At 43.8% G+C, this 26939-nt stretch overlaps 1 protein-coding gene across 6 annotated transcripts in view; it reads right to left on the bottom strand.

Moving 5' to 3' along the window:
- The window catches only part of MICAL3 (microtubule associated monooxygenase, calponin and LIM domain containing 3), a 243144-nt gene that overhangs the window by 132122 nt on the left and 84083 nt on the right, over positions 1 to 26939 (bottom strand). For all 6 annotated transcript variants that reach the window (XM_084809267.1, XM_084809261.1, XM_084809264.1 and 3 more), the window contains exons 2-9: positions 26174 to 26563; positions 20228 to 20435; positions 19136 to 19252; positions 18502 to 18603; positions 13990 to 14145; positions 11952 to 12052; positions 4616 to 4873; positions 3027 to 3142 (exon numbers count right to left, since the gene is read on the bottom strand). In XM_084809267.1, coding sequence (XP_084665393.1) covers positions 3027 to 3142; positions 4616 to 4873; positions 11952 to 12052; positions 13990 to 14145; positions 18502 to 18603; positions 19136 to 19252; positions 20228 to 20435; positions 26174 to 26437 — 1322 coding nt within the window. In that variant the 5' untranslated portion in view covers positions 26438 to 26563. The remainder of the gene's footprint in view (positions 1 to 3026; positions 3143 to 4615; positions 4874 to 11951; positions 12053 to 13989; positions 14146 to 18501; positions 18604 to 19135; positions 19253 to 20227; positions 20436 to 26173; positions 26564 to 26939) is intronic.

Raw genomic sequence — 26939 nt, 5'->3', positions numbered from 1 at the left:
TGCTTGGTGGATGGCATAATTGTCACATGGTTATCATGTTTTGATTGCCTTGTAGAATAAATGCCTGGTGCATATATGAACAGCTAAAAGTGTTCACTCTGTATTTACAAATTATTTAAGATTAGCAGTGTCCTTTCTGAGTCTTAAGTATTGCAAGGCACTCTGAGGTTTAAACTGATTATATTTAGGTTTCAAGCAATCCCTCATGAGCTGGTTGTCTAGGCCTAGCAACTCAAGACTCACTTTTTCCATTCAATTAAAATCTGAAATATTTACATCCCGTTAAATAGCAGAGATAATAAAAAAGTAGCCACTGTTGGTTATAGTCTTATTTCTGATTTGTCTAAGCTGTGTTTGACTGACTGTCAGCATGTGAGAAAGCCTGTAATATATGCACCTGCTGGATGTATCCTTGCCATGCAAAACGAGATACTGTATTTGACTAGCTGCATGCTGTCATGCCGTTGTTACAAACACAGAAGCAATCTTTGAGGCAGTGTAACGTCACAGCCTTTTAGGAACAGTGGGAGGAGCCGGCTGTTGAGTGTCAGCAGCATTAAAAGGCAGTTAGGGCCAAAACAATTACTTTAAATCTGTGTCTGGCAGCTACGTCTTTTTTTTTTTCATTTTTACTCTAGAGTAGGTACAGGGCCCACAATTCAGATTGGGAGATGGGGTGGCTTTTAAGATCCAGATCCGGGGCCGTGCACCTATTCAAGAGTAAAAATGAACAAAAGGCATAGCTGCTAGATACAACTTTAAAGTAATGTCAGTTTTGGCCCTTGGAAAAGGCAGGAGACTGATTCATTTAGAGTGAGCTGGGGGAGTTGGACGGTGTGGGGGTGTGAAGTGAGTGAAGAGTGTTAGAGGAGTCTATGAGGGAAGGTTAGTCAGAGTAGGAAATAATTACTGATTAATAAGATTATGTCTTAATTTATTAGTAGGTCTTTGGTAACCAACCACCATCTCTGCCTCTTCATAAACTGAAGTAAATTTCTTCCGTAACCGCAGCTTGTGCTGGAGCATGGCACCAGAAGTTAATAATGCTGTTACACAGTGGGACAAGGAGCGAAATCTGACTCAGAGAAGAACAGTTCCAAGTTTTAATTACATTCCTGTTTGGCTACAAAACCTTTTAAGGTAGGAGGGTTCACAACTGTGCATTTTACGTGATCTCACTCTGCAACAGTGTGAAGAACTGGGATGGTCTGGACCTCATCTCATTCCTTTTTATCAATCATGCTTTAATTAGTTTTTACCCCCCATACAATGTGAAAGTTTGTACCTCTTTAAGAAGAGGTCCAACTTTACTGCAGGTTGTTTGGATAAAGACTCCCTGTTCATGACCATTTTATCATACTCTTCTGCCATTCACTCAGCCACTAATATGCAGTGGCTAGAGCAGAGCTGGCTGGGGGATTCTAGGAGCAACACAGCTGGGGGGCTCCAGGTTGGGGAAGGCTAGGCTAAAGTGCCAAGATGGGATGCGTGATCAAATCAATGAATGATTTGATCCCAGTGATTTCAATGAATGAAACGAAATGAAATCCACCTCCTCAGTTAGGAAGCTCACTAAGGCTGCAACTCTAAGCACACTTACCTGGAAGTAAGTCTCATTGAATTCATTGGGAACTACTTCTGAGTGGATATGCATAGGACTGCACCGAGAAAGTAATTGGGCCAGTCCATCTTGCCACCTAGCCTCTCATATAGGATCATTATTTTATCGGATGGGAAAGGCTCCAAATTATTTTTTGTCTACCATCTCTCAATCTAAAGGTTGATTTTTGTGTATATATATAAAGTTACTAATGTCTCTAGTACATTGCACACATTTAGTAGATAAACATACAAAGATGAGTACAGGGGCAAAGGATGTGGAACTGAACTGCAATGCAACAACACAGGTGCAGAATTAAGGCTGGTTCATACATGCATATGCATCACATGATTACCACACCATTTATTTAATTTGTTAAATAGTTATTTAATTTATATTCTGCCTTTCCAGCAAAAAAAAATGGTGCTCAAGGCAGCTAACAATAAAATCCAGATTATAAACAAAATTTTAATTCTAACATAAAACACAATTAACAACACAACAGTAGAAGAAATAAGCAGAACCAACCCATTAAAAACTACTTCAGCTTACATGCCAAAGTCCTGCCTGAATAAAAATGTCTTTGCCTGCCAATGCAAGGCCAACAGAGAGGGGACCAACCTAGCCTCCTTCAGCAGGGAGTTCCAGAGCCTGGGAGCAGCCACTGAAAAGGCCCTCTCTCATGTCCCCACTACATGTGCCTCAGATGGTGGTCGTACCAAGAAAGGGCCTCCCCTGAAGATCTTAAAATCCAGGCAGACTTGTCCTAAAAATTCATCAGCCAATGATACTTATTTTGTTACTGCAGCAAAAATTACTATTGCCAAAAACTGGAAAAATACAAAATCATTCCCATGTAAAGAATGGTTTATTAAAGTTTGGCAAATTGCACAATTACTGAAAATAAGTGAGATAGTTAGATTGAGAGATGGTAGACAAAAGACTCCCAAATTTAAGGAGGAATGGAAAGCTTTTATTAAATTTTGGAAAAATAATCATGGCATAGAAATTAATATATATTCTTGTTTTTCTGCTTTTTAAATCATTGGCATTGGAAGACATGTCAAACTTGATCTCATGTATTATTTAATCTATTAATGTATCTGATATTTAATTCATTCTTAGACATTTATATATGGTGCTATGAGCTATTTCCTACATGTCTATATGTGGTCTTATGGTGGGAGGTTTTGTTGAGTAACTAATATAACTGAATGTGTAAATTGATCGTGTTGCAGAATGATATGTTGTATATTGTTCTACGTATTAATAAAATAATTTTTTAAAAATGAAAAAAATCCAGGCAGTTTCAGGTTGATGCCTGAAGGAGGTACCAGACAGAACTCCCATATACTTTCACAATCTGGCATCAATTCACATCTGTTCCTCACCCTCACCCCAGCACACACACACACAATTTTATTACCTCTCTGCAAGGACCTCCAAAGGGCCTGTTCCCAGTGACCAGCTTCGTACCATCCAGGAAGAATCCATGGCAGCAAGAAAACCCCTGGCTATTCCAGTTCCCATTGGCCAGAATGGCTGTAAGTAACCATAAAGAAGGGATGGTGAGAAGGAGAGGAAAAAGGAGATAATAACCTACCTGAGAATACTGGAGAAGCTGACATATTGCAAGCCTGCTTTAAGATCCAAACCCCCTCTGAGACTCTGTAAGGCCAGCATCTCATGGGATGCTTGGAAGATTTCAACATTCCTTTATTCCCTGAGCTGCTGGGGCAGTTTCCCAAAACCAGATTATGTCACTTAAGCCAATTACAGACTTGCTAATTATTGTTTACTGCCCAATTGCAAGCTCTACGAAGGCACTGCATATTTTCAGTCATAGCAGAGCAAATAGGGGAAAAAAAAGAGGAAACATTCAGCATTTTCTAATCTGACCTATTCCTCACATTGCGTTTTTCGAGTTACAAGCCACAGCCATGTCTGGATATCCATGCACGTGTAAGAACAACAATGTTCAGCTTTGTTGAATGTTGTGCTTTGTTGTGCTGGCATTGCAGAGGCAGCAATGCCAGCACACACTGAAACGTCCATGTGGCATATCCATCCATCTTCAGACATAGATGCAACTCACAAGAGTACAATTGTGCCCTCAAAATGAAATGATGAAAGCAGCTCAAATATACTAAGATACTACTCACTGAACTTTTGGACAGCAAAAATGAAATCTGAGGATGTTCACCTCCTTATATATATTAACTTAAAATTGATTTCTAAATTAATTTAACATTCTTCAGCCAAGAACAAATTACACATTTGTTTCACCAATGAGGATTCCGGAGGAGAAGAGGCGGTGTGTGTGAGTGGGTATAGTGGGTGTGTGTTGGAGGGGGAGATAGATCAACAGACAGTAGTTAAAGTGACTTCCCTATTCAAAGTTGACTAGACAGTGACTGCGAGTTACCTTTTGCTATGGTCCTCCACCCATTTTCAGAAGAATTGTTCTCTACACACTGATTTTTTTCCCTCAAGATCAATATTTTCAGATTCTGTTTTTCTCAAACCATTTATTTTCTCCTTCAGATTCATTAATCTAGTCTGCTTCTATGGCAAGCCTTTCAACGGATATGGAGCCACCTACATATTTGACTGTAAGCCCCTTAAGGGGAAGGACCTATATTTCTGTTGTAAAGTGCCTTGCATATCGATGACACTGTCGATAATATAAAATGGCCCGAGGCCTTGGTGTGGTAGGAAAGGTCAGAAACATAGGACATAAAAGGAAGTATCCAAATCTGCTGCTAGTGCGACCTACTGCTAGAGCAACGGGAAGCTAGCAGATCCTGAAGCAACTGGAATCAAGCAGTAACACTCATTTCCAGGACAGAGAAGGCTATTTCTGCTCATTTCCTCGGTTGCTTTAAGGAACATTAGTTCCTCCTGCACTACCAGTTGGTCCTGTGGGTGCAACAGAATGAGCAGAGGAGCAGCAGAAGTATTGTATACTCCCCAAAACAAGAAATAGTTAAAAAGTAAGCCATTTAAAGAACAAACCTCTAACAGACTGTCTCCAACCAATGCCACCAGCAACTGGTGGCCATTCACTTCTCGAACCATGGCTGCGTTCTCCGAGGCATACATGCACGTGAAGTCAAACATGGCCACGTCCGGCTGTCCATAGTGGTTAATGGCGAAGTCCAGTGACGGCAGCTGCTGATTGGTTGAGAAGTCGGCGGCTTCCCTGGCATAGTTGAGCAAAGCTTCCTGGTCCACGTTCTCTCGTGAAAGTAGTAGTTCTGTGTCGGCATAGTCCTGCCAGAGAAGACAACAGGATCATAGAATGCAAAATGGTCCAAAGGCACATGGTGCAGCCTGACTGCTGAAGCTAAGAAGGCCTGGCTTGATATACTGTCTAGGTGGGAAACCTCCTAGGAACCATTTGTAAGCTGTCCTTGGCTGAAGAGCAGAGTATAACAGAGTTTAGGTAAGAATTGTGCAGTGGCCGAATAGGCACAGCAGAAGAACTCTGGCATTTCAGAGAAATGGATTATCTTCACCACTAACATTTTCCGTCATGGGCTAAAACACTTACTGACTTCAGTAGCATCTCTTATTCAAATGACATTAAAGACAACTGTCTGATCCATCTTCTGATGGGAAAAAACCTCTCCTGCTGCGCTTTATACACAACAGTATAATGCTTTATCCTGGATGGAAGTTAACTCCATGTACAAAGCAGCAGACCCCAGCAAACTCTACTGCTTCTAAGACTTAGTTGTCAATTACACTTGCCTTTCAAGACTACTGAAGGTCCTGTTTACAGAAGCTTTACATACCGGTGCACTGAGCTTCCATGTTTTGGCAATGGCTTCTGGAAGACTTTAATTGCCACACTGCTTGTCATATTTCCACTTCATAATCTAATGAACTCTCTTTGCTTTATGTCTATGATACATTAAACATTCATCTGGTTCAAACACTGCCTGAAACACTACATGACAGACAAAATCAAGTCAGCAGAATGGTTCAAGTCAGCAATGGAATGATGGTGCTACAGCAGTCTCATGTGCATATTTATCTAAATATTACCAAGTATTTATATTCCCGCCTTTTCCTGTCATAAAACCAGGGCAACTGCCAACAACAAAGATAAAACCCAAAACTTCAATAAAACGACCCACAAACATATAATCACTTATGGAATTGAACCCAGATTATTTATTTCTGCTGGAGATTAAAAGTTTTGGATAGGGGTGAATGCTCCTTCCTTGTTCTCCTCGACCTCTCAGCGGCTCTTGATACAGTTGACCACGGTATCCTCCTGGACCGCCTGGAGGGACTGGGCAATGGAGACACCGTATTGCGGTGGTTCTGGTCCTTCCTCTCCGGCAGGTACCAGAGGGTAGCACTGGGAGAGGAGGTTTCAGACCCGTGGCCAGTCACTTGTGGGGTGCCACAGGGTTCCATCCTCTCCCTGATGCTATTTAATATCTATGTGAAGCCGCTGGGGGCTATCATCAGGAGGTTTGGGGTGCGGTGTCATCAATATGCGGATGACACGCAGCTCTACCTCTCGTTCAAATCTTCACCAAGGTTGGCCGTAGAATCTCTGTCCAAATGTCTGGAGACGGTGAGTGGCTGGATGGGGAGGAATAAGCTGAAGCTGAACCCTGACAAGACCGAGGTACTTTTGGTGGGAGACAAGAGGAGGCTGGGAGATGTTGACCTGGTGTTGAATGGGGTACGGCTACCCTTGAAAGACCAGGTCCTCAGCTTGGGGGTCATTTTGGACTCCCAGCTATCCATGGAGGCTCAGGTGTCAGCTGTGGGCCGGACAGCGCTGTATCAACTCCATCTGATACGGGGGCTACACCCCTTCCTTCCCAACCATCTGCTCCCATCAGTAGTACATGCCCTGGTCTCCTCTCGTTTAGACTACTGTAATGCGCTCTACGTGGGGTTACCCTTGAAGACGGTTCGGAAGCTGCAGCTGATACAGAACACGGCGGCTCGCCTGATTAAAGGCAGCTGCCGGCAAGATCACATCACTCTAGTGCTGAAGGAGTTGCACTGGTTACCAGTTGTTTTCCGGGCCAAATTCAAGGTGTTAAAGGTTTTGACCTTTAAAACCCTATATGGTTCCGGCCCAGCCTATCTTAAGGAGCGCCTCCAGCAACACCAGACAGGCCGCTTAAATCAGCCTCAGATGGCCTTCCCTCTGTCCCATCAGCTAGGACAGCTAGACTGGTGGGGACGAGGGAGAGGGCCTTTTCTGTGGTGGCCCCCACTCTGTGGAACTCCCTCCCTAGGGAACTCCACCATGCCCCCTCTTTAATGAGCTTCCGCCGTGCATTAAAAACGTGGTTGTTCAGGCAGGCATTTGGGGTGGGTTAGGGTATTTTAGAAAACGTTTTTATTGTAGAACTTTATTGTTTTAAACCATTTATATGCTGTACATCGCCCAGAGTGGCTGGATGACCAGCCAGATGGGCGATTAATAAATTTAATAAATAAATAAATAAATTTTTGCTTGAGTAAAAATGTCTGAGGGTGTTGCTGCCAACTCCTCTAGTCCACTTGCCTCTGTTTTTCACTCACTCCTATGGATGTGTGGCCATGAAATTCGCTTGAGGTGCTCCCCGGAGAAGAGAAAGGATTTGCAGCGGCCTGGTTTGCACGTAACACTAACACCTGGTTGGGTGGGTTGGTTTGTCTGTCTGTCTGTTTGTTTGTTTATTAATTAATTACATTTCTATTCCACCTTTTTTCCTCTTTAAAGAACCAAAGGCAGCATACTTTCCATTTCATCCTCACAACAACCCTGTGAGGGAGGTTGGGCTGAGAGTCTGACTGGCTCAAAGTCACCCAGTGAGCTTTCATGGCCAAGTGGGGATTAGAACCTGGAACTCCCAACTCCTGGTCCAACACTCTAGACACTATACCACACTGGCTTATTTAACCAATGGTCTGTTGCCCTACCTAGGGCTTGTCTGGCAGACAATTAAACATACTATGGGTTGTTTTCTTAATCCCTGGGTTGTTTGTTTCCCTCCTCATTTGCCTGCTCCCTCCCTGCATCCTGAATGCCCTTGCAGCACTATAGTAGTGGCATGTAGAACGGCTGGGGTTTTTTTTACTGCTCTTGCCTGCTGCCTTGCGAAACAACCCATGAACAATCCATGGTTCTGGGTTTCCACATGATGACAACCCATGGTTTAAACAACCCAGAGTTCACAACCTAACATCAAACCATGGGTTCTCTTTCTGGGTTGTTCATGGTTAACAAACCATGGTTTGTTGGTGCGGCCATGTTTACACTTCATGACAACTCAAAATTGAACTACCCATATCATGGGTTGGCATTATATGCAAACCAGGCCACTATGTTGCTTGGGTACTTATGCAGAGGAAATTGCTCCTTGCTCTCAGCAAGCTACCAATATTATGAGGCCAGATTAAGATAACGCTTGTACCAACACAAAATCCAAGAGCTACAAACTAACCCAATTATGTCACCACCACCCCCAAAAAAAGGACAGAGGGCCCCACAGTAGGTCCTTTAAAACAATTAACTCTTCTTGTCAGCAGAATGGCTTCTGTCAAGAGGAACAGAGAGTGGGTCAACTCCTCCTCCCACCCTGCAGCTCCCTGTACCCCTCAAAATCTGCTCCAGAGCATTGGGGAAACACTCTGGAACAGATTTTGGGAGCCTCAAGGGGAAGAAAGGAGGAACAGTCCCATCGAGTGGAAATCTGTTCACACAACTCTAGATCTCACCCTCACAGTAAAGAAGTGTTTAAAGGATGAAACGTTTGAAAAGCAAATTGCCAATGTTTCAAGGAAGAATGATGTAGTAGTAATGGGGGACTTCAATTTCCCTAATATTTGTTGGGAGACAAATTCTGCAAAACGTGGCTCCTCCAAGAGATTCCTGACTTCTGCTGCTGATAATTTCCTCCTACAGAAAGTAGAGGAAGGAACTAGAGGATTGGCTATCCTTGACTTGATCCTAACCAACAGAGATGACTTAGTGGATAAGGAACACTGGGTTACAGGAACTCTGGGGGAAAGTGACCACGTTATACTTGAGTTCTTGATTCTAAAGGAAGCAAAAGATGAGTGTGGCCAAAAGCATACCCTGGATTTTAGGAAAGCCAATTTTAATAAACTCAGAACAATTATAAGTAAGGTCCTATGGCAAGCAACTCGTAACGAGAAAAGGAGTCCAAGATGGGTGGGAGCTTTTAAAAAAGGAAATTCTCAAGGCACAATTACAAACAATTCCAACAAGAAGAAAAGGTGGGAGACAACAGAAGAAGCCAATGGGGCTTCACAAAAAGCTTAGATATGACCTGAAAACAAAAAGGACACATATAGTAAGTGGAAGGAAGGCCAAGCTACAAAGGAAGAGTGCAGGCAGGTAGCACAGAATTGCAGGGATGGCGTCAAGAAGGCTAAAGCTGAGAACGAGCTGAGGTTAGCAAGGGATGCTAAAAGCAACAAAAAGGCTTTCTTCAGGTATGTGCACAGTAAAAGACAGAGGAAAGAAATGGTGGTTCAACTATTAAATAAGGATGCAAAATGGTAACAGATGATTAGGAAAAGGCAGAAGTGCTCAATTCCTACTTTGGCTCAGTCTTCTCCCGAAAGAGGGTCTATGAGCCCCCTGGCAAAGGCGAAGTACAGGCTGAAGGGGCAGGATTGCAGCTTGAGATTGATTGGCACATATGGTGAAGGAACACCTCATTACTTTGAATGAGTTCAAATCTCCAGGGCCAGATGAACTGCATCCTAGAGTAATGAAGGAACTGGCAGAAAAACTCTCAGAACCACTGTCTATTCTCTTTGAGAAATCATGGAGGACAGGTGACGTGCCAGATGACTGGAGGGCTAATGTTGTCCCTATCTTCAAAAAGGGTAAAAAGGAGGAACCTGGGAACTACAGACCAGTCAGTCAGACATCAATCCCTGGGAAAATTCTGGAGCAGATTATAAAGCAATCAATCTTGAAACACCTTGACAACAATGCAGTGATTACTCGAAGCCAAATCCTGCCAGACAAATCTGATCTCATTTTTTGATCGGGTAACCTCCCTTGTGGACTGTGGGAATGCTGTGGACAGAATATACCTTGACTTCAGCAAAGCTTTTGAAAAAGTACCCCATGATATCCTGATGAGTAAACTGGCTCAAAGTGGGCTAGATGAAACAACGATCTGGTGGATCCTCAGTTGGCTACAGAATCGGACTCAAAGAGTGCTTATCAATGGGATCTTCTCAAACTGAGGAGAGGTGATCAGTGGGGTACTGCAGGGCTCAGTCCTGGGCCCAGTGCTCTTCAACATGTTTATTAATGACTTGGAGGAGGAGATGCAAGGCTGATCAAATCTGTAGATGACACAAAACTGGGCGGGATAGCTAATATCATGGAAGACAGAAACAGAATTCAAAGTCATCTTGATAGGCTGGAGCGCTGGACAGAAAACAACAGAATGACATTTAATAGGGATAAATGCTGAATTCTGCACCTAGGAAAAAGAAACCAAATGCACAATTACAAGATGGGCGATGCTTGGCTCAACAATACTACAAACGAGAAGGATCTTAGAATTGTTGTCTATCACAAGCTGAACGTGAGCCAACAATGTGATGTGGCTGCAAAAAAGGCAAATGCTCTTTTGGGCTGCATTAATAGAAGTAGAGCTTCCAAATCCCATGAAGTACTAGTTCCCCTCTATTCAGCAGTGGTTAGGCCTCATGTGGAGTACTGTGTCCAGTTCTGGGCACCACACTTTAAGAAGGATGCAAACAAACTGGAGAGGGTTCAAAGGAGGGCAACAAAGATGATCAGGGTACTGGAAACAAAGCCCTATGAGGAGAGACTGAAAGAATTGGGCATGTTTAGCCTTGAGAAGAGAAGACTGAGGGGAGATATGATAGCACTCTTCAAGTACTTGAAAGGTTGCCACATAGAGGAAGGCCAGGATCTCTTCTCGATCATCCCAGTGTAGCAGAAATCAGAGTCAGAGAGACCACGGAGTAAAGAAAAATGAGTATTCTTTATTTAACGCGCGGGCTTAAGGCTGGAATCTTTTCCAAAGAGCCAAAAGCCCCGAGGCATAGCCACACATTACTTTTATAGAGATGATGACACACAAGCGACCCTTTCTCCCACTCCCTCTCCTGTGGTTTTACAGTTGGTACAGTTGTTTATAGTACAGGAAATGGGCCATAGGACATTCTATCTTGAGAACAAGGATACAGTCTTGCAGTAAGCAAAGAGGCAAAATCATGACTGTGTTGTGTAATTCGGCTTGCTGACAGGGGAAGTCTCTACATTGCTGTTCCTGCCAAACTATGCTAGCTCAGCAAGAACATGAGACCACTTAGTCTGACCCCCGACATGGCTGCTACACCAGAATGCAGGATACGGAATAACAGGCTCAAGTTACAGGAAGCCAGATTCCGGCTGAACATCAGGAAAAACTTCCTGACTGTTAGAGCAATGTGACAATAGAACCAATTACCTAGGGAGGTAGTGGGCTCTCCCACACTGGAGGCATTCAAGATGAAGCTGGACAGCCATCTGTCAGGGATGCTCTGACTTGGATTCCTGCATTGGGCAGAGGGTTGGACTCGATGGTCTTATAGGCCCCTTCCAACCCTACTATTCTATGATTCTATGAAAGTATGGAAGGAAGACCAAAAGGGAATACCTGAAGCAGGAGATGGTCAATTGCTATACTATGGGGGGGGGGGGGGGGAGGGTACTCTATTCTCCAGACTCTCGGAGCACACACCTATTTTAATGTACAAACCAACCCCTTCATGAGTGGTCAGGCTCTATAATAGAACAAGTGAGGGCATTGCAATCTGGGGGGTGGGGAGGGGGGAAGCACATATACTCGGGTGTATAAAGCCTAAACAAAGATTTAAGATTACAGTTGCAATATCTCTTTTGCAAATTTAGCAGGGGAAATCCTTACAACTGAAATCTTTGAAGGGCTGCATCACGGGACCGATAAAATCCCTTCAGGCCCCACAACCCTCAAGCCGCCAGCTGACCATCCCTGACAATAGGAAGGTTGGGACACCAAAGGGCCAAACACAGAAATGACCCACAAATGCTTAGTCATTTAAAGTGGCATCCCTACCACAGTGGATTATGGGCCCCAGTGACCAAAACTCACTGCTGCCCAAACTATTAAATGACCCAGAGTATTGGGGCATTTTATTCTTACAACACACACACTCCAAAAATATGCAAACCAAGCCTCACATAATCAGTCGCTGATAGTACAAATCCTTGACCTTCTCTAATAGGCCAAAGATAAAGCCTCTCATCCATCAACACTTGATTAAGTTTTCAAAGAGGACCCAGAACACTCACATGTAATATTACTCCTTTGTCCAGTAAGCTCTGCTTTTTGGCAGTCATGACAAAATAGTGGGTGTCATCCTTGTAGTAGACAATGTTCTCCAGATCAATGCCTGAGATGGAAGCAAGAAAGACAGTATCAAGCAGCTGCATGGTAAAAACAGGAGCGCACCAGAACACGCAATACCACCAGTTATATATGCCAATTTAGCAATTCTGTTCACCTGGTCCTACAGACAATTCAAAATTTAGCTCATGAGGCATGGTTATCCAGAGTCTCTTTCCCACTCCAAGGTTACAGGATTCATTATTAAAGCAGTAGACACGATTTCAGAACCCGCAAGGAAGGGGATGCAATTCACAAAGGATCTGGTTGCCAAGTATATATAGACTTCTGAATTTCAAGTCCACAACAAAATAGAAAAACAAACTACAGCAACAGAAAGGAAGGTTAAGTCATGGCCTTTTATTGGACAATTAGACCAGCACTTGAATCCTAAGAACATTTACTATGTGAACTCTAGTTCTCGTATTAATACCTGTATATTTGCAACATCTGCAACCGCATCTCCTAAACTAGGATTAGCGTTCTGAGAAGGCATAAAAATTAAGGATGAATTCCAGATGATAGTTGTACAAACTGACCATGCAGTTGTAAACAAGTTTTGCACACACCCATGGAAGGACAGAACTAAATTCCAAAGTAAGCGTGCTTAGGACAAGCTTAAATACTGTTATTACTCATCTGCAGGACCACCAAACATGACAGGCATCCACAGCTAGTACCAGCATGGAATACCTGGAGAGCAGTAATTCTGTAGCATGTTAGCCTAACTCCCCCTATAAGGCATCCTGGGAATTACATTGCCCTAGGAAGTTTGTTCTTTTAAAATTTTCTGTGCAGCATTTAGTTTTGATTTTTTTTTTAAATCAAGGGATACTACAGAAGGCCTTGCAAGGTGCCCTTCACAATGATCTCATGATTCTGATGCAAACCTCTACCAGATAGTCTCAGCAGGCACTCATGGGAAAAACCTGCAATGAGGTGCTCATTAAGAAAAAAAGGAGCTGGTGCGGGTGCCAAAAGAATTTACATAGAACCAGGGAATATGAAGACAGTGTGCCTGTCTGAGCAACAGAGTGCCTATAGCGGGGAAAGTGATGCCATTGCACAGATCCATGCATAGCTCACAAGGAACTTTGGAGGCCTCATTTTCATAACTGTAAAGGCCCAGGATGCAAGCTTCTGCCAAGCTGGGTGTAAAGCATATGGTGTTTTCTATCCCAGTGGATGAAGCCTAGAACCTGTAGGTCCATAAATGAAAAGAAAAGATTGGAAGAACGGACTTTTCTGAAGCTTCTATATTCAAGATTGAGCCAAATGGCTGAAGAGGTCAACAAGACGACATAGGACACAGAACCTAATTCTAGCAAGAGAACATCTAAAGCGTTCTGCCCAAGTGGGTTGTTGTGATGCCACGGTTAGGTACCATATATGTGACACACCTCCCAAGAGGCTGGTTGCAGTGAGCAGGTGACTTCAGATATTTTCTTACCAGGCAGGGAGGAACTGCAGGGGTGCTGGCAGACAAGCTATTAAGTGCACAGCTAAGTGGAAGACTGGTGTATCAACACAGATAGAAGATCCTCCTGAGAATGAATCACAGTGAAAACATATGACAGAAGAGCCTTCCCCAGCCCCATGCCCTCCAGATGTTTCTGCAATCCCATCATTCCCATGGCCTGGGAATGATGGGAGTTGCAGTCTAACACATCTGCGGGCACGAGGCTGCAGAAGGCTGCCACAGAAAGCCATGGCTGTGTCACCTTTTAGCTTATCTTCTCTGCATGCAGACTGTGGAGCTACACTATCTGCCCCCAAATCGCTGCTATCGAAACAATTCCAGGTGCTGCTTGTGGCACCCAGAACTCCCAGCTATGACTGGCCAGCAACCATCTCCACATAGTACAGATAAATCATGAAAAATGAAGAGATCAAAGATGCAGGCAAGAAGCGCCAGATTTTCATCTGTAGGCCACTTTTACAAACCTGTAGCTTCTCGCAGATCCTGGAAGAATTTCTGGTTGAATATGAAGGCCACACCACTGATCTCTTCAACTTTGGCTTCCGCTGTGGTATTGCGGTTGATGAAGTTTGCTGTGATGGCAATGGCCAGCTTGCCACGGAACTCTTTTCGGCGAAACCCTAGACAACAGATAGGGAGCAACAAAATAGGCGGTGGGATCAAATGATATTTGCCCTAAACTTTGGCTGAACACATACAACACACCAAGTGGTAAACGTACCACAGAGGGCATACTAGTACTAGAATGGTGAGCTGGACATCTGCAACACAAGGATAACTTTTCCAGTTCCCTTTATTACTGGATTTCTGACCAGGTGCACGTGTGCAAAAAAACCCTCCCCTCTTCTCATGGGTGGGCTACAATGCCTGACTCCCTTCCCACATGGTTGCATGTCCAGCATGAGTAACTTAACACTTAGACCTGGTTTGCACGTACCAACAACCCAGAGTACAGGCTGAGTATGGGTTGTCATTGAATCGTGGGTTGTTGTTACATGCGAACCCTGCGCTATGTTTTAATTATGGGTTGTTAACTTCAAACAATCCAGAGTTCATAACCCAACAACAAACCACAGGTTCTCTTCCTGGGTTGTTTGTGGTTAACAAGCCATAGTTACACCATAGTGCAGGGTTCGCACATAATGACAATCCATGATTCAGCAACAAACCTATATGCAGCCCATGCACTGGGTTGTTGTTACGTACAAAGCAGACCTTAAATTCCCACAACAGTAGCTCTGCTGTATTTCTGCTGCAACAGACCAATACCATTAAGGCATCTTACATATTAACAAATGTATGGTGTTTTGACCTTTGCTAGGCTTTGGTTTACCTAGTCAAATCTCCCCCATAAAGTAAATATACTGAATCATACACAGGATAGCAGAAGTGTGTTGTTTTGCAACAGGCTAGTCAGGAGCTGCCAAGTACAAAAATTCTACAGTAGAGCTGAAATTATACAATCAAAATGATGCAGCTCTTGCAACTTAGCATATATGAGTAGCTCTTGCAACTAAGCATATATTTACATATGTAGGAAGAAAGCCAGACTATGAAGCACATGGTCTTCGATGTCTATATACTAATGCCCAGAGTATGGGAAACAAACAGAACGAACTTGAACTCTTAATACAGGAGGGAAATTATGACTTGATAGGTATAACTGAGACTTGGTGGGATGACTCTCATGACTGGAATACAGCATTTGAAGGATATAACTTGTTCAAAAAGAACAGGAGGAACAGAAAGGGAGGTGGGGTTGCACTGTATGTGAAAAATACATATCTCTGCACAGAAATACAGGAGGAGGAGCTTGGTAGCCCCATCAAGAGCATCTGGGTTGAAATAAATGGAGCAAAGAATAAAAGGAACCTGGTGGTCGGAGTCTACTACCGGCCACCCAATCAAGGAGAAGACAAGGATGAAACTTTTGAAAAGCAAATAGCCAATGTTTTAAGGAAGCATGATGTAGTAGTAATGGGGGACTTCAATTTCCCTAATATTTGTTGGGAGACAAATTCTGCAAAACATGGCCCCTCCAAGAAATTCCTGACTTGTGTGGCGGATCACTTCCTCCTACAGAAAGTAGAGGAAGGAACTAGAGGATCGGCTATCCTTGACTTGATCCTAACCAACAGAGATGACTTAGTGGATAAAGTAGCAGTTACAGGAACTCTGGGGGAAAGCGACCATGTTGTACTTGAGTTCTTGGTTCTAAGGGAAGCAAAAGCCGAGTGTAGTCAAACGCGTACCCTGGATTTTAGGAAAGCTGATTTTCATAAACTCAGAACAATGATCAGTAAGGTCCCATGGCAAGCGACGCTAACGAGAAAAGGAGTCCAAGATGGGTGGGAACTTTTAAAAAAGGAAATTCTCAAAGCACAATCACAAACAATTCCAACAAGAAGAAAAGGTGGAAGACAACAGAAGAAGCCAATGTGGCTTCACAAAAAGCTTAGGGATGACCTGAAAACAAAAAAGGACACATATAGGAAGTGGAAAGAAGGCCAAGTAACAAAGGAAGAGTACAGGCAGGTAGCACAAAATTGCAGGGATGGCTTCAGGAAGGCTAAAGCGGAGAACGAGCTGAGGTTAGCGAGGGATGCTAAAAACAACAAAAAGGCTTTCTTCAGCTACGTGCATAGTAAAAGGCAGAGGAAAGAAATGGTGGTTCAGCTATTAAATAAGGATGGCAAAATGATAACAGATGACAAAGAAGAGGAAGAAGTGCTCAATTCCTACTTTGGCTCAGTCTTCTCCCAAAAGAGGGTCTATGACCCCCCTGGCAAAGGTGAAGTACAGGCTGAAGGGGCAGGATTGCAGCTTGAGATCGACAGGCATATGGTCAAGGAACACCTCATTACTTTGAATGAGTTCAAATCTCCAGGGCCAGATGAACTGCATCCTAGAGTCATAAAGGAACTGGCAGAAGAACTCTCAGAACCGCTGTCTATTCTCTTTGAGAAATCATGGAGGACGGGGGAAGTGCCAGATGACTGGAGGAGGGCTAACGTTGTCCCCATCTTCAAAAAGGGTAAAAAGGAAGAACCTGGGAACTACAGACCAGTCAGTCTGACATCAATCCCTGGGAAAATTCTGGAGCAGATCATAAAGCAATCCATCTGGAAGCACCTTGACAACAATGCCGTGATTACTCGAAGCCAACATGGATTTGTCAAAAACAAGTCCTGCCAGACAAATCTGATCTCATTTTTTGATCAAGTCACCTCCCTTGTAGACCGTGGGAATGCTGTAGACATCATATACCTCCACTTCAGCAAAGCTTTCGACAAAGTGCCCCATGATATCCTGATGAGCAAACTAGCTCGAAGTGGGCTAGATGAAACAACGATCCGGTGGATCCACAGTTGGCTACAGAATCGGACTCAAAGAGTGCTTATCAATGGGACCTTCTCAAGCTGAGGAGAGGTAACGAGTGGGGTACCGCAGGGCTCAGTCCTGGGCCCAGTGCTCTTCAACATTTTTATTAATGACTTGGAGGAGGAGGTGCAGGGAATGCTGATCAAATTTGCAGATGACACAAAATTGGGAGGGATAGCTAATACTTTGGAAGACAGAAACAAAATTCAAAGTGATCTGGATAGACTGGAGTGCTGGGCAGAAAACAACAGAATGGCATTTAATAGGGACAAATGCCAAGTTCTGCACCTAGGAAAAAGAAACCAAATGCACAGTTACAAGATGGGGGATACGTGGCTCAACCACACTACGAGCGAGAAGGATCTTGGAATTGTTGTCGATCACAAGCTGAATATGAGCCAACAATGTGATGTGGCTGCAAAAAAGGCCAATGCTATTTGGGGCTGCATTCATAGAAGCATCGCTTCCAAATCCCGGGAAGTACTAGTTCCCCTCTACTCAGCACTGGTTAGGCCTCATCTGGAGTACTGTGTCCAGTTCTGGGCACCACACTTTAAGAAGGATGCAGACAAACTGGAGAGGGTTCAGAGGAGGGCAGCGAAGATGATCAGGGGACTGGAAACAAAGCTCTATGAAGAGAGACTGAAAGAACTGGGCATGTTTAGCCTTGAGAAGAGAAGACTGAGGGGAGATATGATAGCACTCTTCAAGTACTTGAAAGGTTGTCACAGAGAAGAAGGCCAGGATCTCTTCTTGATCATCCCAGAGTGCAGGACACGGAATAATGGGCTCAAGTTACAGGAAGCCAGATTCCGGCTGAACATCAGGAAAAACCTCCTGAGTGTCAGAGCAATACGACAATGGAACCAATTACCTGGGGAGGTGGTGGGCTCCCCCACACTGGAGGCCTTCAAGACGAGGCTGGACAGCCATCTGTCAGGGATGCTCTGACTCGGATTCCTGCATTGAGCAGGGGGTTGGACTCCATGGCCTTGTAGGCCCCTTCCAACCCTACTATTCTATGATTCTATGAACATACAGAGCTCCCTTATACCAAATCAGACCACTGGTCCATCTAGCCTAGTGTGGTCTACTTTGACTGCCAGTGGCTGACCAAGATCTTTGGTGAGGAGGTCTTTTCCCAGCCCTGCTACCTGCAACACTTTTTACTGGAGATGCTGGGGACTCAACCTGGAGTCCACTGCACAACGATGAGCAGAGACTGGAGCAGACTTTCCCAACCTGGCACCTACCAAGTGCCAGGACCTTATCACACCTGTCTTGAAAGACCTGCAGTGGTTTCCAATTGCTTTCTGGGCTCAATTCGAGGTGTTAGTTTTAACCTTTAGAGAGCCCTAAACAGCTTAGGACCTGACTACCTATCTGACCATACTTTCTAGCAAATAAGGCAGTCTATGAATGTTAATAATATAATAATTATACGTGTTAGACTACAGTTCCCATCATCCTCAGCCAGCATGGCCAATGACCATTCTGGCTGGGGATAGTGGGAGTTGTAGTCCAACACATCAGGGAGCACAGGGTTGGACTACAGGATCTGGCTCTACAGTGCCACAAACACCAGTAGCCGTTACCTTCCAAAGTGTTCCGCCTTCCATCTCCTCCAATGATCACATCAAACTCATATTCCGACACAGGATGCGTTTTTGGGTGGACTTGTGCCCGCCAACCTATCCCTGTGGATAAATTCTGCATTATCAAGGCATCCACAATGTTTTTGCATAGCCATACAAGAGATTCAGATAGCATTTCAACGGGCCTTGCAATACCAGTGCGGGAATCTAGCCTTCGTCACTTGTCTCTTCCCACTATATGCATATTACTGGAGCACCCCATGTGGAAATAGCACTCATGCTGCCATGATAGGGATGTCCAGCGTTTGCACATCTGGCTTGTCTCTTCCCATTATATGCATATTACTGGAGCACCCCATGTGGAAATAGCACTCATGCTGCCATGATAGGGATGTCCAGCATTTGCACATCTGGCTTGTCTCTTCCCATTATATGCATATTACTGGAGCACCCCATGTGGAAATCGCACTCATGCTGCCATGATAGGGATGTCCAGCGTTTGCACATCTGGCCCTTTTTGGTCCCGATGGATTCCCACTGCCCGCCTGGTTCAGCTTGCGCTTGCAAGCCAAGCCATGGGTTTTCCCCAAAATCTGGGAACTTTTTTTCGGCAGGGGGGTCCAATTCTACTTACGCTCATTCTCCTGGTCCTCAGGAGGGTAGAGTAGCCCCTGGAACTCCACATTAACATGGATCTCAACACCCAGGATTAAGGAAACCTTCAAGAGTATCAGCTGGAGCTGACGAATACCTGTCACAAAAGAACAGATCACAATAATGACAAGAAGTGCTCCACATGAAATCTCTTGCGTTACACCTTTTGATTGACACTGGCACTTTTCCAAGGCCTGCTGCTCATGTTACCACCAACCCCCTACAAGGGCTTTAAAACCTAAACAAAGAGTCAATGAAGTAACTGAAAGCACCCCTAGACATATGTGCCCTGGATGGCTATGTGCAGCAGAACTTTGAAAGGTAAGAATTTGGTTTGTGTCCAAATGCAACTGTACAAAGGAAAGTTGATCAGGAAATCAGAGGGGAAGAACTATTCTGAGTTCCATTGCATTTGGACATGAGTGGCCCAGGAGGCAACTATTCCCTGTTATTTTTCTATGGTGAATTTTTTTTTTCTGAGTAACAAAGATGTTTGTGGCATCTTGACTCACAAATTTATTATAGCATAAGCCTTTAAAGCACCACAAGACACTCTGTTGTTTTTGCTTTGACGTATTTACATGGCTGACTCCTCTAGAAATTCTTCCCTAAATGTATCCCTATGTGGTGTACAGTAAGAACTCAACTTTTCTCTCTCCCATGTGGCAATAGCATCTTTCTCCAAGTAGGGAGCATTCCAAAGAAGAGTTACCGAGTAACTCACTTTGTGGCAATTTACTACAGCCATGGAAATAACTACTCTCCTACTTGCCAGTGGGCTGTGATAATTGTCTCTGGGCAAAGATGGTGCTGCTATGTTTCTAAAACTGCCCAGAGAGCTTTGGCTAATGGGCAGTATAGAAATATAATCAATAAATAAATACATCTTTTAGTTGGGCTTTTTAAACTGTTGTTTTTAAAGGGTTTGCTATGTTTTTATCTGTTTGTCATCTTTATTTTTTATTTTGGGGGGTAAACCGCCTCGATTGGTTTTTTCAGAAAGGCAATACAGAAAAGTTTAAATTCAAATCAGTTGGTCAGTACTGTGATATGCAAGAGTGGCACCACTTACTGATATGGTCGATGGCTCCAGCACAGAATTTGCCATAGAACTTTTTGGCGCCAAGGCCCCGCAAGTCATGGATAGTAAATGGCCACAGGTGCAGAACGTTGTTGCGGGAGAAGGCATCACGCTTTTCTACCACCACCACCTTTGCTCCAAGAAAGGAGAGGTCAATGGCTGTTCGAAGGCCACAGGGTCCAGCCCCAATGATGAGACACTGCAAGGGAAGCGACAACTTTTACAGGCCTTGTAATAAAAAAGGGCATTTAAACTTGAGGTGGGGGTGGAGGTCTGTTCACCCCCAACATTCACTGAAATGCAAGAGAAGCCAGAATGATGTCGAGCAAGGTATTTATGGATACTTGTTTCATTCAGATGTATTTTCTACAGTTTTGGCTGTAATAGCATCATCATTTAAGTGGAAGTACAGAGGAGTAAAATAAAGCCAGACATTTTCAGGGCTCACTTCTCATGTTTGTGTCAAGCATCCTCAGGATTTCAGAACAACTGTGTTCATTTCCCATATGAATACAGTTGTTCTGCTAAATTAAATTGGTTTTGCTAAATTAAAACAGGCAAGTTGAACGCCTGTTTGCCAAACCTGTTTTGCAAAATAACCGCACGCACACAGGTGCGCGCGTGCACACACAGACTTGCATATCCAAAACAGTTTTTTGGTCTACATATGACTCTGCAAAAGCAGCACTAGGAATCCCGAAACTAGGAGATCCATCACCTCAATGTCAGAATATTTAGGGAGGGACATGGCTCAGTGGTAGAGCACATGCTTCGCATGCAAAAGCTCACAGGTTCAATCCCTGGCATCTCCAGCTAAAAGTATCTCAGGTAACAGGCGCTGGATAAGACTCTACCCAAGTCCTACTCAGATCTCAAAACAAAGTTTCCTACCCAACTCCCATCCATCCCCAAATCAGGTCCACCATAACAGCTTCTGCTGTAATTCAAGGCACACTGAGGAGCAACAGTATCTTCCCCCTTCACGGCAAGTCTGAAATTTATGCCCATATTGGGTGGGTGTGGAGGGGAGATATCCTTAGCTGTCCTTGGAAGGGGGAAAGAGCCCTATTGCTGTCCTGCCCTCCTTTTTTAAACTGGTTAGATGTTCTTTGCAGAACAGAAGAAAATGGGGACTGCACAGCCCCACAAAATTATGGTATCCAGGGAACCACGTTCCAATCTAGGAGCTCTCTGAAGTGGGAAAACATATGAAAGAGTACCATAATCCACGTGAGAGACTTCAGAAGAAATGACTTGTTAGCAAGAGGAAACTACGGAGAGCAAGTCTAGAGAAAGCTCAGCAAAACAAGGGAGCTTTGCCTGGCACCTTTCCCACTAACTAAAGCCATGTCGTTTATGTTGTCCCTTATGCTGTAAGGATCTGCCAGTTGGATCAAGTCACTAAGGAGAAGAACAAGAGAAGAATTCAGGGACAAGCCAAGGCAGTAGAACAATTCAAGGAGGCAAAAAGTAGAAGCGAAGGACAGAGGGCAATGACGCCATCAGAGAATGAAGAGCACAACACAACCGTTACCCGTGGCTCAGGCCAAGGACTGACAGGGGCCCCTGAATTACGTGTAGCTGAACAAGTTCACAAGAGGCCAACCAAGAAGAAGAAGGGTTTACCCTCCAATTCAGATACTAAAACAGCCTTCCTCAACCTGGCGCCCTCCAAGTGGGCTGGACTACAAGTCCCATCACCCCATCCACTCTGCCATTGATCCTGCTGGCTGGGGGTGACAGGGATTGTAGTCCAACCCATCTGGAGGGTGACGGCTTAGGGCAGGCTGTTCTAGAACTGACATGTGAGACATCTAAGTGGTAGGCCACAAAGAGCATTAAGTGGAGGGAAGCTGTTGGAATCAGAGGGCCACCACCAGAAAAGGCCCTCTCACTTGCTGCCATCCTCCAAGCCTCACTCAGAGGAGGCTCTCGAAGGAGAGCCTCAGATGCTGATCACAGTGTACAGGCAGTTTTATACTGGGCGAGGTGCTCCATCAGATACAGACCCAAGCTGTGTAAGGCTTTACAGGTCAAAACCAGCACCTTGAATTGAGCTCGGAACTCTACCACCGCTTTCTACCACATGTGTAGACCAGGCGTCAGCCATGAAGCTCACTTGGTGACCCACTACAAGTCTCTTTTTCTCTCATCCTCACTTACCTCCCAGTGTTGCAAGAACTGGGAGTTAAGTGAGGGTGAATGAAGGAGGGACTTACCGCAAGTCCCTCTCTCTCATCCTCACTTACCTCCCATTATTGCAAGAATAAAATAAAAAGGGGAAAAGCCAACTCCACACATTCACCCCTGAGTCCACTGAACGAAGGGAAGAATACCAATATGACAGATTGTAATAAATATTCACACAGCACACACCTGGGAGCTAGTGCAGGTAGCTGTAGCAATTATGTCAGAGGTATGGCCCAGCAAATGCTCAGTGGCCACAGTGAGAATTTCTGATCCAGTTCACTATTTCAAGTCAGAGACTTGTATTAGAAAGTGAGATCAGCAAGACACCAAACAGCCAAGATAGAGAAGATATGGCCAAAGCCAGGGTATCAAGAGATGAAGGACAGACAGTGTTAGCAAGAGATGGCAAAATACACTGTGAACTGTTTTCATCTTTGGAACATGATGTTTCGGCAGATAAAGCAGCAGAACCAAAACACAGTTGCCAGCAGCTTTCCTACCTCACAGCCTATTGCAGTTTGCAAGTTTACACAAATTATTTATTGGTGATCTCTTTGTTTTAAAGATACTAACAACAGTGAATAGACAATGTGCTAAAAAAAGTGAGACTTTTAGATTAAGAAGGTAAGGAATTTTTAAAAGGTAACTGTGATGTAAAAAAAGATTGAATTGAAGTTTATATTTATTTTTTTAATAAAAGTTGGCCATTTAATACTTTAAGAGATTCTTGTTAAGATCAGAATCCAATTTAACTAATTTCTCCCATGGTCTATTAAAAATAAAAAAGTAAAAACTTTCCTGTTAAATCTGCTGCCATGATGCCAAGATGAGAAACAGGGAGTTATTTTTCTAAAAATGGATCTACAATTCTCTCTTCCATATAACTTCTACACTGCTTGGTTGAAATGAAGTCAGAACAAGGTTGTTATTCAGTCGTTAAGTCGTGTCCAACTCTTCATGACCCCATGGACCATAGCACACCAGGCCTTCCTGTCCTCCGCTCTCTCCCCGAGTCTGCTCAAGTTCATATTCATTGCATCGGTGATGCTATCTAGCCATCTCATCCTCTGCCATCCCCTTCTCCTTTTGCCTTCAATCTTTCCCAGCATCCGCGTCTTTTCCAGTGACTTTTCTCTTCGCATTAGGTGGCCAAAATATTTGAGCTTCAGCTTCAGTATCTGTCCTTCCAATGAGCACTCAGGGTTGATTTCCTTTAGGATGGACTGATTTGACCTCCTTGCAGTCCAGGGGACTCGTAAGAGTCCTCTCCAGCACCACAGTTCGAAAGCATCAATTCTTCGGCGCTCAGCCTTCCTTATAGTCCAGCTCTCACAGCCATACGTTACTACTGGGAAAATCATAGCTTTGATTATACGAATTTTTGTCGGCAAGGTGATGTCTCTGCTTCTTACTATGCTGTCTAGGTTGGCCATAGCTTTCCTCCCAAGGAGCAAGCGCCTTTTAATTTCATGGCTACAGTCACCGTCTGCGGTGATCTTGGAGCCCAAGAAAATAAAATCTGTCACTGCTTCCATTTCTTCCCCTTCCATATGCCAGGAAGTGATGGGGCCAGATGCCATGATCTTCGTTTTTTTAATGTTGAGTTTCAAACCAGCTTTTGCACTCTCCTCTTTCACCCTCAACAAGAGGCTCTTGAGATCTTCTTCGCTTTCTGCCATTAGGGTGGTATCGTCTGCGTATCTGAGGTTGTTGATAATTCTCCCGGCAATCTTAATTCCGACCTGTGATTCATCCAACCCGGCATTTCTCATGATGTACTCTGCATATAAGTTAAATAAGCAGGGCGACAATATGCAGCCTTGTCGTACTCCTTTCCCAATTTGGAACCACTCGGTTGTTCCATGTCTGGTTCTTACTGTTGCTTCTTGACCCTCGTACAGGTTTCTCAAGAGACAGGTAAGGTGGTCTGGTACTCCCATCTCTTTCAGAATTTGCCACAGTTTGTTGTGATCCACACAATCAAAGGCTTTAGTGTAGTCAATGAAGCAGAAATATACGTTTTTCTGGAATTCTCTTGCTTTCTCCATGATCCAGCGAATGTTGGTGATTTGATCTCTAGTTCCTCTGCCTCTTCGAAATCCAGCTTGTACTTCCGGTAGTTCTCGGTTCACATACTGCTGAAGCCTAGCTTGTAGGATTTTGAGCATAACCTTGCTGGCATGTGAAATGAGTGCAATTGTACGGTAGTTTGAACCAGAACAGGATATGACTACAGAAACTGCTTGGACATAACACAGCTTTTGGTGGCAATTCATGGGTTAATTAATCAACCCTTGAATTGCAGGGATGTGCACCACATGTGAGCCACTTCCTGTTTCCAATAACAACCCTCGAATACCACTTTCGAGGGTTGTTACTGTGAAGTCCAAACTTGAGAACTTGGGGTTGTTCATGAGTTAAACAACCCCAAGTAAACCCATGGCTTGTTCTTGGGTTAATTTTGGGTTGTTTAACCCATGAACAACCACACATTCTCGGGTTCAGACATCACAGTAACAAACCCTTGAAAGTCCATTTGGGGGTTTTACTGGAAACAGGAAGCGGTTTGTGTGCAGCATGCATCCCCACAATTTGTAATTAACACATGAATTGACACCGAAAGCCACCGTTACATCCAAACACAGTTAACATCTGCAAAGGGAGCAGAAATAGTAAGGAACTTGCAGTGCATTTGGAACATCCCAAAGATGTAGGCAGAATAAATTAGTTCCTTTTCTACAAGGTATTTAGTAGCCGACCTTGACAGCTTCAAGAGAAATGCATAACTAAAGAGTTATAGTCTTTAGCATTGTGCACAAGTTATTAATTCTACTCATCTTCATAAAACTCCTACAAGATGGGCCATTATCCTTCCCTATGCATAGGTAAGATATTTTCCTACAAATCTGGATTTCAGTCCAGATGTATTATCCTCCAGAAAATACTAGCTCTTTACTACTTACAAATTAAGTTCTGGGGGTGGGAGATCCCAGCTTCCAGCTCAAACAGAATTCATTTCTGAACTTCAACTCAGTAATAAATTAATAAGAACATGAAACAAAAGAGGATACTAACCAGTTGCTCATTGCACAAAACCAAAACACTATAATCCCCAAGCCCCAATTTTGAGTGCCGAGTATCTTCCTACAGATACAAACTACAGGAATACACAACATAATTAAGGGCTACTTCACCCACTCATGGACGTCGTGTGATCACTCAGCAAAACATCAACTGTCTCCAGTGAAAAGCATTATGCATGGGTTGACATCAAATCATACGGAACTTTTTTGATGGCTCTTTGACACACACAGCTCATCACTGAACAGTACAATTGAGTGATGAATATGTACGTATCTGAATGACGGCTTAATTCTTAATCTCTATAAAGCTAAACATCTTTGAGGTGCTTTCTAAAAGGCACACATTTTCTACAATAGTTACTGGAGAGGTTAGGTTTCCAAATTGCTAGCTAAAATCAAACTACCATAAGCAAATAATTATATAAGTAATCAGTAAGTTATCTTTTTCTGACTCAGGATGGGATTTCAAATACTTCTACTCAAAACTACAGGGAAGTCTAGCTAAAGGTGTAATATCAGCATGACAGTTGCAATGCTCTGTATAGCTCAGCTGTACATCACACCATGGTAATTACTCAGATTATTGTTGTAAGGAAGAACGCCAAGCCATTTTGGTAGCCAAATACAGGTAAAACTATAGCAAGCCGGCCTTTTCAATGCCCACCTTCGTGCTGGCGCATACTTTCCCCCTCTTGTAGTCTTTGTGGCAGCCTCTCTTGTCCAACTTGGCCCAAAGGGCTTTGGCTTTCCAGTAATTAAGCTTGGACTTGAGCTTGTGGTAGAATGTACGATAGTCCTTGGGCTTCAGCTCTAAATAATCACAGAGCTCCTGGAAGGCTTTGAGAGTCCCTTTGCAGGTTGAGGCCTGGACAAATCGGTCAAAGAGGACATGGGCCTGGTTTATCTTCTCGTTAATCCTTTCCTCCATACTTCCGGCTTAGCCACTGGCCCTCCTCGATGCGTTGGCAGCTGTCCCCTTCCAGTCTGCCTGCCTTTCTTGACTGCTATTTTGCTCATCAACAATTGCTTCTTCTAATCCATATGCATTATTAATCTAGAAAAGCAAAAGAAAGAGATCACTGAATATACACACAAACACATACCTCAAAAAATACTTGTATATGAAAATGATGCAAGATAAGCCGAGTCACACATACTGTTTAACTCTGCCAGACACAGAGTGAAGCATTGAACTACACAAGTCACTGAAGGCCCATTCCCGATGACTGGAAATTACGCTTAGTCCCCTACCACCAACCTGGGTTTCACCAAGCATTGTCCACACCCTTCTAAGTCTATCTTCAGAGTCATAAAGGTTAGGAATTTGGTTTTCAAAAGAGAGGAAAACCAAGACTTTAAAAGTGTTGAATTCTGAATCAAATATCAATGTCTATATTTGTGTTTTGTAAGCAGAAAATCCACGGTACCTA

Source organism: Heloderma suspectum, chromosome 7 (assembly GCF_057233095.1).
Source record: "Heloderma suspectum isolate Gila_16-S chromosome 7, 16-S_ref, whole genome shotgun sequence".
Taxonomy (NCBI): Eukaryota; Metazoa; Chordata; class Lepidosauria; order Squamata; family Helodermatidae; genus Heloderma; species Heloderma suspectum.
This window is presented reverse-complemented; position numbering and strand designations above follow the sequence as displayed.